Raw genomic sequence first — 16,008 nt, 5'->3', positions numbered from 1 at the left:
CTGCCCAACCAGAACAAATTCTTAATTGGGGTTTGGTGTAAGTACTAAACATAGAATTAGAGACTGGTGTTCTCCTCATAAGCTGTGTGACCTTGGACCAAGTCCCTGAACTCTTGTGCTGTACATGTAAAATTGGAGGTGACAGTACCTAACTTCATAGGATTGTTGAGAGGATTAAATGAAAGTGTAAAGCCCCTTAGTACAGTGCCTAGCAGATTCTAAGTGCTCAGTAAACATTAATTACAGCTAATAAATAATTGTATATAATCAGCATTGAAAATAGTGAGGTTGATTTTTACGCTGTTGGCTGATAGGACAACTGTTAAGAACTACCTAGTGTGCGCTTGGACTGTCAGAACCCATTTTGAAATCTTTGAAATCTACAAGAAGCTAGACAATTATATCTTCAATGTGAAATTTGGGAACAATCCTAAATATTCACAATTAGAAACATATTTTAGTAAAGCCTAGTAGGAAAGTGGCACCATTGCTTTTAACTTTAAAGCACAGAAATAGGTTTTTTATTAACTGAAGTGTTAATTCCAATACCGCAAGTTGACAGTATTTAAAGATTTATGTAGTCTCGGCGCCCATAGTTAGTGGTTAGCAGGCCAGCCACATGGTTTGAACCCAGCCCCGGCCTGCTATGCTAAACAATGACCACAACTATAACAAGAAATAGCTGGGCGTTTAAGCCCAAGGGTTAGAGGTTGCTGTTAGCTGTGACACCATGACACTCTACCAAGGGCAACATAGTAAGACTCTGCCTCAAAAAAAAAAAAAAAAAAAAGATTTATCTAGACCTCATTTATGCAACAAATTTTGAGTAACTGCTGTGTGCTGGCCCTGACTTGTGTGCACTAAAGAGCAAGACCATTGTGGTCCTGGGACGTTCTGCTAGGGGGCCCAGGTGAACAGGCAGAAGCCAACTGGCAAGTGTAATTCAAAATGCAGAGTGTAATGGGCAGAGATGGGCCTGTGACAGTATTTCGGAAAGCATGAAATAGGCTCTGAGAGGGGAGAGGAAATGTGAGAGAGGATCTTCTGGGGTGAAGTGATGTCTCAGCAGAGGCCTGAAGGGTGAGCAGCTGTATTCCAATTGATGCAAGATGGTTTTGGCAGTTTCTATTTTTATAATTTTTTTCCCCTTGAGCTAAAAGTAGGGAATTTGAGAAGCTTTGATACAATATTTATTGATGTTAATTTAGTGAGTACCATTCTTCAAATATAAATAAATTTTTATTCTGGAAAAAAAGCATCTAATCCTCTACATTCAAAATAATTTTTAAATTGTTAGTAAGGTTGCTTTTTACCAATTTCTGAACTCCCCCACTCGGAAGACAAACAGAATGAGAAAAATAATAACTACAGGCAGTCATTCCCTGGGGAGACAAAGGAGATAAGTTCTGTAGGTTTGTTCTTTTTTGGGGGGGTAGGGGAAGACAGAGCCTCAAACTGTTGCCCTGGGTAAAGTGCTCTGACATCACAGCTCACAGCAACCTCCAACTCCTGGGCTCAAGCAATTCTCTTACCTCAGCTTCCCAAGTAGCTGGGACTACAGGCGCCTGCCACAACGCCCGGCTATTTTTTGGTTTCAGCCATCGTTGTTTGGCAGGCCCAGGCTGGATTCGAACTGCCAGCTCAGGTGTATGTGGCTGGTGCCCCAGCTGCTTGAGCAACACAGGCGCCGAGCCTGTAGGTTTGTTTTTTTTGTTTTTTTTTTTTTTTTTTGGCCGGGGCTGGGTTTGAACCTACCACCTCCGGCATATGGGACCGGCACCCTACTCCTTGAGCCACAGGCGCCGCCCTGTAGGTTTGTTTTTAAGTTGAACTTGTATGTAAGTTGGAACAAGTACATTTACCTTTTACCTGTAATGGCCTTCATTCATAAGTGCATATCATTCAGTCAAATGTTTGTAACTCGGGATTTACTGTAATAGCCTCTGCTTATGAATGTGAGTTGTATGTAAATCTGATGTTTGTTAACTCAGGGCCTGTCTGTCTAAAAGTGTAGTAGGAAGCTTCCAAAGCCAAGAAAATTTATATTAGCAACATTGATATAATCTGATGGTACAGATTTAATACAGTAGCATTTATATGTACATAAGGCAATTACCGCAGAAGTATCCTCCTGAAAGACTTAGAGGGGACTACTCCTGCTGGACAGTCTTCCCAAGTTTTTTGCTAACTTGTGAAATCACTAATGATTGCGGTTTTCTGGCCAGTGAAGCAAGGATCTCACCATCTTCCCTTTGGGGGTGTTACTTGAGTTCTTTACGGTGTATTAGTGGCTAGAGAAAAAAAGAAAACTACTGTGGTTCTTCTGGGAAAAAAGTGTTTATTACTCATTTCCTGTTGTATTACATATGCATGTGCTACGTATCTTCCATCAAAGGTTGTTATTACTGTGTTTTTCCCTTTTATTGCTTGTTTCATAACATTTTGATCAGAAAGAGACTTTCCAAATGCAGTTACAAGTGTTTTTTGTTTTGTTTTGTTTTTTGAGACAGAGTCTCAAGTTGTCATCTTGTGTAGAGTCATGTGATATCACAGCTCACAGCAATCTCAAATTCTTGGGCTTGAGCGATTCTCTTGCCTCAGCCTCCCCAGTAGCTGGGACTACAGGTTCTGGCCATAATGCCCGGCTATTTTTTGGTTGTAGTTGTCATTATTGTTTGGCAGGCCTGGGCTGGATTTGAACCTGCCAGCTCTGGTGTCTGTGGCTGGCACCCTAGCTGCTGAGCTACATGCGCTGAGCCCAGTTGCGTGTTTTGAAGGACAAAGTAGTGAAATGATTTTCCAAAGCTGTAGAGCCAGTCCAGAATCAAGGGTCTCCTGGCTGGCTCCCAGTCCAGCTTTGTGTCTTACAATTTTTACTTGTGTGCTTCAAGAGTTTGTCCCTTTCTTTTTTGTCACCTTTCTTAATAGTTTTCATTGAAAATAATGCCCCTCCACACAGTTCCATTTCTGCTTAAAACTTGTTTCTTCAGAGAATTTAGTATTTCAGTGGCCATTCAGGCTGACTTTACTTAGAGGAGTATTTCTTTTTCTTTCTTTTTTTTTCTGAGACAGAGTCTCAGGCTGTTGCCCTGGGTTGAGTGCCATGCCTTCATCATAGTACACAGCAACCTCCAACTCTTGGGCTCAAGTGATCCTCTTGCCTTGGTTTTTCTATTTTTAGTAGAGACTGGGTCTCGCTCTTACTCAGGCCAGTCTCAAACTCGGTGAGCTCAAGCAGTCCACCCACCTTAGCCTCCCAGAGTGCTAGGATTACAGGCATGAGCTGCTGCGCCCAGCCAGGGCAGTATTTCTTAAGCTTAGATAACAATCCTTTTAATGAGAAAAGATTCTCAACAAATATATCAGTTTTTAAATTTTATTTGGTAGAAGCAGATACACATACAATAGCAAATGAGCTATAAAACTTTATTGCTGTGTAAATGTCATTTTGATATTTATAGAACAAAACTAGATATAAACCAGTTAAACTTCTTGCTCTTATTTAGTTATTAAGCCATATGATTTTATGATTTAAAACAAAGCCTCTAAAATCAATATAATTTAAATTAGCAACATTTATGTAATCTGGTGGATTTTGTAGTTTTGCTAAAACTAAATAACTTGATAGCTGAGCTTAATGGTGGGAATTTGGAACACCCTAAGGTTGATATTTCTAGTCTGGTCCTGTATTTTTACTTCAATTTTAATGCCGGATTTCATAAATCTTTTGTACAAAACAAGTATAAAGACTTGACTCAAGGCTCAGTGCTTACAGCTCAGTGGCTAGGGCACCAGCCACATATACCAGAGCTGGCGGGTTCAAATCCAGCCCAGGCCTGCCAAAAAACGACAACTACAACCAAAAAATAGCCAGTAATTGTGGCGGGCACCTGTAGTCCCAGCTACTTGGGAGGCTGAGGCAAGAGAATCGCTCAAGCCCAAGAGTTTGAGGTTGCCGTGACCTGTGACGCTATGACACTCTACCGAGGGCAATAAAGTGAGACTCTGTCTCAGAAAAAAGACTTGACTCAAGCATGTTGAGGATAATCAGGCCCCGTGCACAGACTCTGCCAGTGAGCAGTTTTGCCACTTCCATGAAGGAGCCACTTTGTAATTATAAAATTAGTAAGTACATGTAGCAATTCAGTGCTATTTGCTCTGTATTAATGATTGTCTAATCTATTACAACTGGAACCAAAACAAAATTTTTTCATTTCCGCTACAACTATCTTCTGATAAATGAAATGAACTGTTACTAAGCCTTCTACTTCTATAGCAGTCTAGAACTCTGAGCACTATGTAGGTGAGCACTTTGGCGCTGAGAATGCCCCATGCTGTACTGTATTTCTTTCTCTCGTTTCTTTTTATCTGTTCATGTTACTAGGACACTCTTTGTTAGAGTATGTATTGACATCCTTTGCCCTGTACAAGTATGAATAAACACAATGCTTTTTTCATAGATAATCAAAGACCCTTGAAACGATACTTCTGGTCCTGTGAAAAACCCTGATGGGGGTTCTGAGCATTTGTAATCCCACAATGTAAAACAAGCTATTTTTAGAACAAACTTAATGTTATTGACTCTGAAGTTTCCTGCTTTACTCTTTCATTTATAAAGCTGACGAAGATAAGAGGAGTTGTCCTAGTGGGCTAGCTGTTGTAACCAGGGCCAATTTGTGTAGCTTGGGTGCAGACTGAGGCCTGGAGCTGTGTTCCTTTAGGAGGTAGGTAATGACAGGAAGACACTTGACAGCACTGAGAAAGTATCTTGAAAATGAAGCTAGTTAAACCATGTGTTCGCCCTCTTTTTGCCTAAGCCTTGGATATTATAATAAATTGTATTTTGGCTTTGTTGGACTAATTGGACTTCCTTCCCCCTGCAGTGAGAGGGTCCAAACCTGGTAAGAATGTCCAGCTACAAGAGAATGAAATCAGAGGACTATGCTTAAAGTCTCGTGAAATCTTTCTCAGTCAGCCTATCCTATTAGAACTTGAAGCACCACTCAAAATATGTGGTAAGTTTTGGGCACACTAAATTATCTTTGGTTACATGATTCATCGAGTCAAGGATATGTTGATGAACTTGTATTAGCTAACAGAATCATTTCTTATTTATGAATAACATGGAATTACTTAAAATTAAGTTAAATAGTAGCTTTAAAATAAATACCTCCAATAGACTTAGTTTAGTTAAATGTACTTCAGCTTTTAAAAAATAACCTCACTGAAGGAGTATAAACATTGCAGGGGGGAAAAATGAAGCTAAGAATGGAGAGCTATGAAAAGAAAGGTCTGAGCAATGTGAATATATATGATTTATATTTAAGTTTAAAGCAAACTGATTATTTCTAAAAACAGAACTTCCTTGATACTGGTTTGTGGTTCTGTTTTAATATAATAGAAGCAGAAATCTGTGTTTTAACTCAGTACAATGTAGAAACTAAACTTTATTCATTTGAGTAATATTATTCTAGCATATTTGACTATACTGACAAAATTTCGTGTGCACTTTTTAAAAGTAAATCCTCTTGGACATTATCTGCAGGGAGAAATAGAAAGCATGGGTGGGTGTAGTGTGTCTGCTTTTGTTCCATGGGGCCAAGGCTCACTAGAAGTACAGTAGTTCTTCTGACACAGTACCCAGAGACTGAGCTGTCAGAGATATGATACTGATCAGCCAAACTGGAAGGAAAAACCTGTTACTTGGTGAGAAGGCATGCCTAGGCATAATACTCCTCTCCACAAAATAAATTCTTAATTAGTTGAATTATGTGTGAGGCACTGGACATAAACACTTAAAATTGATATGAGTTTGGAAATTCCTTAGTGTTGATTGTCAAACTCATTACTGGAGGTCCATGCCATTGCAGAATGAATATTTAAGGAACATTTTTACAAAATTTTGTTAATGTTAAGCTGTAAGTACAGAAACACTGTGTAACAAAATTCTTGCTTCTAGGTGATATCCATGGACAATACTATGATTTGCTTCGACTTTTTGAGTATGGTGGTTTCCCGCCAGAAAGTAACTACCTATTTCTTGGGGACTATGTGGACAGGGGGAAGCAGTCATTGGAGACTATCTGCCTCTTACTGGCCTACAAAATCAAATATCCCGAGAATTTTTTTCTTCTCAGAGGGAACCATGAATGTGCCAGCATCAATAGAATTTATGGATTTTATGATGAATGTAAGTACTTTCTACATTTAAAGAAGAGTTATTACTCTGGGAGGCCAAGGCATGTGGATTGCCTGAGCTTATGAGTTCAAGACCAGCCTGAGCCAGAGCATCTAAAAATAGTCAAGCATTGTATCGAGTACCTATAGTCCCACTTACTTGGGAGGCTGAGACAAGAATCATGTGAGCCCAAGAGTTTGAGGTTGCTGTGAGCTGTGACATCCTGGCACTCTACTGAGGCAACAAAGTGAGACTCTGTCTCAATAAATAAATAAATAAATAAATAAATAAATAAATAAATAAATAAATAAATGAAGAAGAGTTATTTGAATTACTATACTTTGCCATCAGCTGAACCATCACATACCTATTTGGTGTAGTGTTAATCTATCTCTCGTGTTTCCTAGTTCATTAACTCGCTTTTATCATAATTTTTTCTTCCTTGAGTAGAAAAATAATATCGCCAATATAATACAATAAATGTTCTAGATTTTATGATGTTATGGTCAGATTAGGAAATTATGACAGTAGTGGGTTTTTAAGATCCCATTGTGAGTATTCACAGGTAACTTAATTATTAGTACAACTCTTGAGAACCTGCCCACATAATTTCTTTTTTAACAACTTTGTCAAGATATAATTTTATTCCATAAAATTAATCTGTTTATTAAAGTATACAATTCAGTGGATTTGTAGTACATTTATAGATTGTGTAACCATCACCACAGCCCTTAGGCAACCATTAATCTACTTTCTATCTATGGATTTACCTTTTCTAAACACTCCATATCAAATAGAGTCTTGTAATATATAAACAGTTCTTGAAATTATTGTAGTTTTTCTCCTTCTGGCACATCTGTACCCAGGGAACATGGCGATTACTTTCCTAAAATGTGCTAACTGGCAAAAACAGAACTTTAAAAGAAATAATTATTTATTTATTTTTTTATTTTTACAATATTGTATACACTTTTGGATTATGTAATTGAACTTTGAGTTGATTGTTGAAAGAAACAAAATTTTTAAAGCTTTGCTCAAAACCAGTTTAGTGGAAGGTTTCTTGTTGTTTTTAGTAACCATAAAATGTCAAAAAGTTTTGAATGACTGCCTCCACCCTCCTTTTGTGCTCATTTCTGCCAGGAGAGGGGTCAGGTTCAGAGTGGAAGGTAGTTAAGAAATTTCAGATAGTGGCCGGGCACAGTGGGCTCATGCCTGTCTATAATCCTAGCACTCTGGGAGGCCAAGGTAGATAGATCACCCAAGCTCAGGAGTTCAAGACCAGCCTGAGCAAGAGCAAAACCCCGTCTCTAAAAAAAAATAGCCCAGTGTTTTTTTATCAGTTGCCTGTAGTCCCAGCTACTCAGGAGGCTGAGGCAAGAGAATTGCTTGACCCTAAGAGTTTGAGATTGCTGTAAACTATGACACTGGGGCACTCTACCAAGGGCAACAAAGTGAGACTCTGTCTCAAAAAAAAAAAAAAAAAGAAAGAAAATTTTAGATAGTCAACACTTGGTAATAGTGAGGTAAGGTTTGTTACTGTGGCCCTCCCCTAGACCTTAGTTGTAGCCTTTAGTCCAGGCGTCCTCAAACTGCAGCCCACGGGCCACATGAAGCGGTGTGAATTGCATTTGTTCCCGTTTTGTTTTTTACTTCAAAATAAGATTAGTGCAGTGTGCATAGGAATTTGTTAATAGTTTTTTTCTTTTTTTTTAATTATAGTCCAGCCCTCTATAGGACTTTTTTTAAACTATAATCCAGTGACAGTGAATTGGCCCCCTGTTTAAAAAGTTAGAGGACGCCTGCTCTATTCTCTTGGATGTGATGTTTTTCCATTTCCATTTCAATTTCACGGGGGTGTGTTGAGCTAGATCATTTGTTAGAAGTGGCCCTGGAATGGTTACATATTCATAAACTTAACAACTTCTACTCCCACCCTTTCCACAATGAATGTTTGCTTGTTACCTGGCTTTGAGATCCCAGCCAATAAGAAGATGAGGTGGGCCGGGCGAGGTGGCTCACGCCTGTAATCTTAGCACTCTGGGAGGCCAAGGCGGGTGGATTGCCTGAGCTCACATGTTCCAGCCAGCCAGCAAATGTTGAGACCCCATCTCTAAAAAATAGCCAGGCTTTGTGGCAGGCACCTGTAGTCCCAGCTACTTGGGAGGCTGAAGGAAGAAAATTGCTTGAGCCCCCAAGAGTTTGAGGTGCTGTGAGCTATGACACTACAGCACTCTACGAAGGTAACAAAGTGAGACACTATTTCAAAAAAAAAAAAAAAAAGATGATGATGATGAAGTGGGAGGGATTATTAGCTAGAGAAATCTGGTGGGTCTGGACTGAGTGGCTGACTGGGACGATTGAGTCTGCAATAATGTCTCAGAAATCATAGCAAAGCAGTTGTTTCTTAGGTATGAGAGTCAGGAGGTTTTAGAACACTGTTTTGGATATTTGTTACATATACTACTTTGGGGTTAAGAAAGATTTCCTTTTATATCATAGCTGTTAGCTCTGGAAGTACATCAAGATGTTTGCATTGATGAAGTTCAACTCCAAGGGATCCTGTGTGACATATGTCCTAATGTAACGATACTGGCTACATTAGTTTCAATAGCTATTTAATGCAGAGAGAGGCCTTTAAAAATGATTTAGAATATCAATGTTAGTATCAATTTTGACTCCTGTTTGGTCATCAAGGAATATTATAGACATTACGCTCAGTATTCCCCTCTCTCACCAGGGAGGTAGCCATTCTGCCTACTTGTGGGTATAAAAGTGCTCCTGACGTAGAAAGTCTTCAGTTCATGGTTTGCAGACATTCTTTTTGGAAAAATAAATTGATAAGTTTATTAAAATGAAATGTTTAGGGCGGCGCCTGTGGCTCAGTGAGCAGGGTGCCGGCCCCATATACCGAGGGTGGCAGGTTCAAACCCGGCCCCGGCCAAACTGCAACAAAAAAATAGCCAGGCATTGTGGCAGGCTCCTGTAGTCCCAGCTACTCGGGAGGCTGAGGCAGGAGAATCGCCTAAGCCCAGGAGTTGGAGGTTGCTATGAGCTGTATGACGCCACGGCACTCTACTGAGGGCAATAAAGTGAAACTCTGTCTCTACAAAAAAAGAAAGAAATGTTTATTCAAATATAGATTTCCATAGAACAATTTTAAAACCACTGCTTATTTCCCAAGTATAAGTACTCTTTACTATCATTTATTTTCCTTTTTTTCCCCCATTAGCTTTATGACTATGGTGCTGGACAGGCTGAAGTATATGTTGTTGGGTAAAACATGCCTGTTTCATTCTTTTGTGATACCAGAGCTATCTGATGTTTAGTAATATGAAACTGCATTACAGGTTCTGGCTCAAGACTCCTTGGATTTGGAAGCTTGAAGGGACTTAGGCGAATTATCCAGGCTAAACCTTTCAGGAGCCAGCTGTTCCTAGTGGTTTGAAGTGGACTTGGGGAGGAAATACAGAGAAGAGAAAGCAGTAGCCCTGTACTTAGTTAAAATGCCAAAGTGGGGGGGGGGATGATTTTTGATGGAGGAACCAACAAAGACAGCAAAAGGAGTCAGTAAGAGAAGCTGGAGTACATTAAGTGACTAAAGAGTTAAGGAGTGGACTTGATGCCCATGGCACAGTGAGGTAGTGATTATGTGCAGGTTCCTCTTCAGACTTTTTTAGGGAGGAATTTGTTAAGCTTCCAGAATCCTCTCTTTTTTTTTTTTTGTAGAGACAGAGTCTCACTTTATGGCCCTTGGTAGAGTGCCATGGCATCACACAGCTCACAGCAACCTCCAACTCCTGGGCTTAAGTGATCCTCTTGCCTCAGCCTCCCGAGTAGCTGGGACTACAGGCGCCCGCCACACGCCCGGCTATTTTTTGATTGCAGTTTGGCCGGGGCCGGGTTTGAACCCGCCACCCTCGGTATATGGGGCCGGCACCTTACCAACTGAGCCACAGGTGCCATCCCAGAATCCTCTCAATTAAAGAATACATAGAACAGAGGGAATAATTAGTGGCCTACAAAGAAATACAAAATAGAATGAACCATGGTCACAGTTTGACCTAGTCATCTAAAAAGCAGAAACTATTAGGAGAATTACAAAATATAGCCCTCTTCTACAGAGAGAAGTCAAACACTTGCTGGATTTGCATTACATTTCTAATCCTATGCTAAACTTCCAAGTTTAAACCTTCAGACATCCCTCTAGTTCCCAAGATAAGAAAGGAAAAGACTAAAGGCCAACTTTTGGTTTAAAGGAAATAAAGATAGTATCCTAGTATATGGTAAGGTACAGAAGACAAAGGCACATAAACAATTGGGCAGTCTTCAATCAATTCAGACAGATTTGTACTTCTCAAAGTTTGTGAGTAGGTTTATAACTGGGAACATAATTTTCATGTAGGAACAGTGTTTAAAGGCATGCTTGTGCCAGTTGTACTGACTTCAGAATGCCTGGAATACACATGCTGTTAAGGGAACATAACTGCCCTATAACCTCAATCCAGTGTGAAGCATTTAGAATTTGTGTAGACACTCTGTAGTGACTGCAAGAGGCAATCTGTTTTCCTCCATAATCATTGTGCTTCCTGCTAGAGTATTTAGGGGTGGGGTGGGAGTTATCCGTTATTGGTGGTTTGGGGGTGGAATGGGTGGTAACTCTCAGAAGGAAGGTGATAATTGCTCATATATCGGTTGTTCATAACTACTTTTAGAAATAAATTGAGATTGGACAAAAAAGACTAGATTTTGAGCAGAGTTGGTGTTACCAAATAACTGGTAGAATTTGATGGTAGTCCTTGATTATTATCAAATCTGAAATTCTTACTTTATACTTTCAGAGAATTTAAAAATATTTCATGTGAAAACACAAATCATTGCTTATAGATCAGATATCTCCCAAGTGTCGTGTATATCCAATTCTCCTAAACTACCTCTAAGAGATTCTTAATAAAAGCAGTTTCATTTCTTCCAAATTTCCCCCTTGCTTTGAGGAAAGTTATCCTGAGAGAAATCTGGCCACAGAACAGTATCTCTTTTTAACTTCCCTAAAATTTTCATAGGTAAAAGAAGATACAACATTAAACTATGGAAAACTTTCACAGACTGCTTTAACTGTTTACCGATAGCAGCCATCGTGGATGAGAAAATATTCTGCTGTCATGGAGGTATGTGGACTGATTTTTGTTCCAAGTAGCTTTGATCTCTTCTAAAAACAGAACACCTTGACATGTATGAGTTATCATTGAGTGACTTCCTCTGTCAGTAACTTCTTTGTTGATAGGTAACGTCAAGGTTCACTCTGACACAGCCAGGATCATTTGGACAGAAGTCTCATATACGCAGTTGATTTGTTACAGAGACTTCTGGACTCCGTAACAGTTTGATTTGAAAATAGAACAGAGTATTTTTAACTATAAACTGAATAGCAGTTAATTTGCTGTGCCATAGATCTTCTAGAAAACTGAAGATGTAATAGAATTTTTCTTGATTGGTTTTTGATCCTCTCAGAACTTTTTGTGACTTGGATTTTAGAAGTTATTTTGCTTTATTTGAGGATTATGCTTTCTTTGTATAATGTAATTAAAATAGTAATTGCAAAGAGGATTTTTTTCATGTGTGGTCAGAAATTATACTTGCTCAGGTTTTGGCAGAATTTTTTTTTTTTTGTAGAGACAGAGTCTCACTTTATGGCCCTCGGTAGAGTGCCGTGGCCTCACACAGCTCACAGCAACCTCCAACTCCTGGGGCTTAAGCGATCCTCTTGCCTCAGCCTCCCGAGTAGCTGGGACTACAGGTGCCCGCCACAACGCCCAGCTATTTTTTGGTTGCAGTTTGGCCGGGGCCGGGTTTGAACCCGCCACCCTCGGTATATGGGGCCGGCGCCTTACCCACTGAGCCACAGGCGCCGCCCTTTGGCAGAATTTTTAACTCAGAGTGATTAGACTACATCTGAAGTAGTCTGATTAGACTTACTGGTCTGTGGACAGCACAGGTTTCCTAAAAGAGCTACTTCACAACCTGATCCTCTGCATCTTCTATGCCTTGTCATTACAAATGTTCAATAATGTACGTTGCTCGTTAGTCCTGTCAACTGGGAAGGTATGTAGAGGAGTAGTTTTTAAAAATCATTAGATTTTAATATACTATGTTCTGTATTGTGGGGTTTTTTTTTTTTAAATCAAAACTAAGTAAACAGCCAGACATTCAATTTTGTTTTTTTTAATTGTTGGGGATTCATTTAGGGTACAATGAGCCAGGTTACACTGATTGCATTTGTTAGGTAAAGTCCCTCTTGGCAATCATGTCTTGCCCCCAGAAGGTGTGGCATGCACCAAGGCCAGACATTCAATTTTATGTCAATCATTGAGTCTCTGTAGACAAATGAACTGTTGAAGTGGTAACATCCTTTTAAAAGATTGGTCTTCCATTTTTTTTTTTTTCCCCATTTAATAGGTTTATCACCAGATCTTCAATCTATGGAGCAGATTCGGCGAATTATGCGACCAACCGATGTACCAGATCAAGGTCTTCTTTGTGATCTTTTGTGGTCTGACCCCGATAAAGATGTCTTAGGCTGGGGTGAAAATGACAGAGGAGTGTCCTTCACATTTGGTGCAGAAGTGGTTGCAAAATTTCTCCATAAGCATGATTTGGATCTTATTTGTAGAGCCCATCAGGTATTGATTTTGAATTTTACATGTACACTTAAGAGCATGTGTGTGAGCACAGATTCTCCTTGTTGATTTTGGTGGGTAGGTATTGCTTATTTATACAAAGTGTCTTTGGAAACAACAGAATAGCAGGCTCGGCAGGAAATTGAAGAGTGGTTTTACTCACCTAAACTTTGCACCTACTTACCCTGAAAAAAATTTTCTCTCTAAGGTGGTTGAAGATGGATATGAATTTTTTGCAAAGAGACAGTTGGTCACTCTGTTTTCTGCACCCAATTATTGTGGAGAGTTTGACAATGCAGGTGCCATGATGAGTGTGGACGAAACATTAATGTGTTCTTTTCAGGTAGAGCATGATTTTAACATTTCTTTCCTTTTTATTATATTTAGATTTTGCTGATTAGAAAACAGAATTGCTATTTATATTTACTGTTTGTGTTGAGTAGGCCAAATTTTTATGTTCCCTTAACCAGTGTTTGTTCTAGTAGAATGATGTGTGGATCCCTTTTAAAGGAATAAAATTATCACAGGACCTTTCTTCCAATGTTGAATTTAACTGTTTTTGCATTACTTAAATAGATAAAAATAAAATATAAATCTAAAACCATAATGTTTGGCTAAAATTAAATCACCACTTGGGTGGGAAAGTAGTACTAACTGCCACACACTAAGTGTGCTATATGATTATTTAGTTCTGTCCTCTTTAGTCTAATTTCCACAAAACCTTTGTTGATGTACCATGACATCGTTTGGCCGTCAGTCAGCACAAAAGCATTGTTTACGCATAGAGTCCGCCTCAATCTTTTTATCATTTGCTTATGATAAACTTGTGGGACTTAAAGCCACCCAGTCATGAACATAAATGCAGCTTTTGAAATCATGTGGCAATCACCATTTAAATAAACTAAAACAATTTTTTTGGCTGGGTACAGTGACTCATGCCTATAATCCTAGCACTCTGGGATGCTGAGGCAGGTGGATCACTTGAGCTGAGGAGCTCCAGGACAAACAGCCTGAGCAATAGTGAGACCCTGTCTCTACCAAAAATAGAAAAATTAACTAGACCATCGTAGCAGGTGCCTATGGGAGACTGAGGCAAAGTGCCCAGGAGTTGTAGATTGCTGTGAGCTATGATGATACCACAACACTACCCAAAAACAAAGCAAAAAAATTCTTTTACCTGTTATCAGAGATTGTGCAAGCATCCCCTAGGGGTTTGAGAAACACTTTCTAGAGAACTTTTCCCTCTTATGTCTGAAGATACTCCCAGCGTATAGACTTCAGAAAATTGTCATTTTACTTAGAGGCAAAGTAAACAATTTGTCCTGATCATAAGAGGCAAAATAAATAATTTGTCCTGATTGTAGGTGTTATCTGTTCATCATAGCATTGATTACCAGATGTTTATGTGTCAACTTAGTTTGTGATAATATGCTAGTGGGGCTTTCACAATCGTTTGGGGGCAGTTTTAAATAGTCTAAAACCTTTCTGAACAAAAGATTTGAATGAGACTTAAGGACTCTTTAAGATTTTGGATTGAGTATATTTCCTAAAATGCACTGTCTTTTGAATCTTCAGATTTTAAAGCCAGCAGAAAAAAAGAAGCCGAATGCCACGAGACCTGTAACACCTCCAAGGGGTATGATCACAAAGCAAGCAAAGAAATAGATGTCAATTTTGACACTACCTAGTTGGGACTTGTAACATATAGTATATAACCTTCATTTTTAAGACTATAATGTGTACTGGTCAGCTTGCTCAGATAGATTTGTGTTTGTGGGGGCCCTTCCTTCTATTTTTGATTTAGCAAATTCCATTTGCTGGTTATAACAGCAAATGAAAGACTCTCCACTCCAAAAAAAAAAAGAAGAATTTTGTTTTTTAATTCCCTTTTCATTTTGCAAACAATTTTAATGATGGTGTTAAAGCTGTACACTCCAGGACAGTTTATCCTGTCTAAGGGGTAAGTGTACAATTGATCATTTTTTAATTCAGTACAAACTCATAATAATGTAAATGCTTGTTTTCTTTAGGCTATAAAGAGAGCCCTAGGGTGCTCTGAATCTGTACATGTTCTTGTCATAAAATACATACTGTTGATACAAACCACTGTGAACATTTTTTATTTTAAAATTTTGTTTCAAAGGGATTTCTTTTTCTTTTCATTGTCTTGTCATGTACAAACTAGTTTTTATAGCTATCAACATTAGGAATAACTTTCAACCTTGCCAGCATCACTGGTATGTTGTATATTTAATTAAAGCACACTTCCCCTACCATATACTTAAAATGACAATTAAAGCCATTCTTTTAAATGTTTGTGACTCTTTCCTAAAGCCAAAGTTTCTGTTGAAATACATATTGACACACCCCTGAGTACAAGGTGGCATGGTTATGTACATATGCTGCCTTCTTGGGGATTCAAAAACTGGTTTTTGATTTTGAATAGTAGTTAGTAATATAGTCCTATTTAAGCTATTAATGATTAAAGTTAATAACATTTTGTACACTTTCCATATAGTCTGTTCATTAAGTAATCTTTTTACAGTTACATCAGGCCTGAACTCGTCCATTCAGAAAGCTTCAAATTATAGAAACAATACTGTTCTATACGAGTGACCGATTATGCTTTCTTTGGCCTACATTCTTTATTCTGCGGTGAAGTTGAGGCTTGTAAGTCAAAACAAAGGAACTAACTTACTATCCACCAATTTATACAGAATTCACAGTATCTATGACTTTTTTAAACTAAGATCTGTTAAAAAGAAATCTGTTTCAACAGATGACCGTGTACAATACCATGTGGTGAAAATGCATTCAGACTTATTAAATGATGAACTTGTTAAATCCTCTCAGTGTCTATTTATCAGCACAATACACACAGGAGAACTGTTGATGGCATAGTGAATAGATTTTAATGAATAAATTGCTCTGGAAACCACACAGTTTCATTTCAGATTTGTTTTCCTTCAAATAGTCTATTTTCCAAAGGTGGATTTTAACATGGATGCTCATATTCTTTGAGTTCTAACTTGGATATAACTAAATTTCTATACTAGAATGATGAGATTGAACTATCCTCCCCTACTGTTGGGAGAGATGGGAATTAAAATCTGGGTTCTCTGGCACTTGGCAGTAAATTAATAAGTGACTTACTTT

The 16,008-nt window shown here is 38.7% G+C and overlaps 1 protein-coding gene across 2 annotated transcripts in view; it reads left to right on the top strand.

Moving 5' to 3' along the window:
• Positions 1-16,008, top strand: part of PPP1CC (protein phosphatase 1 catalytic subunit gamma) — a 32,064-nt gene that overhangs the window by 9,888 nt on the left and 6,168 nt on the right. Inside the window, exons 2-8 of one of the 2 annotated variants that reach the window (XM_053587047.1) lie at positions 4,884-5,015; positions 5,960-6,190; positions 11,239-11,343; positions 12,632-12,855; positions 13,061-13,195; positions 14,428-14,488; positions 15,398-15,790. In XM_053587047.1, coding sequence (XP_053443022.1) covers positions 4,884-5,015; positions 5,960-6,190; positions 11,239-11,343; positions 12,632-12,855; positions 13,061-13,195; positions 14,428-14,488; positions 15,398-15,468 — 959 coding nt within the window. In that variant the 3' untranslated portion in view covers positions 15,469-15,790. Of the gene's footprint in view, positions 1-4,883; positions 5,016-5,959; positions 6,191-11,238; positions 11,344-12,631; positions 12,856-13,060; positions 13,196-14,427; positions 14,489-15,397; positions 15,791-16,008 lie in introns of those variants that run through there. The other variant, XM_053587048.1, reaches the window with a different exon arrangement.

The sequence above is a fragment of the Nycticebus coucang genome, chromosome 4, assembly GCF_027406575.1.
Source record: "Nycticebus coucang isolate mNycCou1 chromosome 4, mNycCou1.pri, whole genome shotgun sequence".
Classification (NCBI taxonomy): Eukaryota; Metazoa; Chordata; class Mammalia; order Primates; family Lorisidae; genus Nycticebus; species Nycticebus coucang.
Note: the sequence above shows the minus strand (reverse complement) of the source record. Positions and strands in the feature narration are given on the sequence as shown.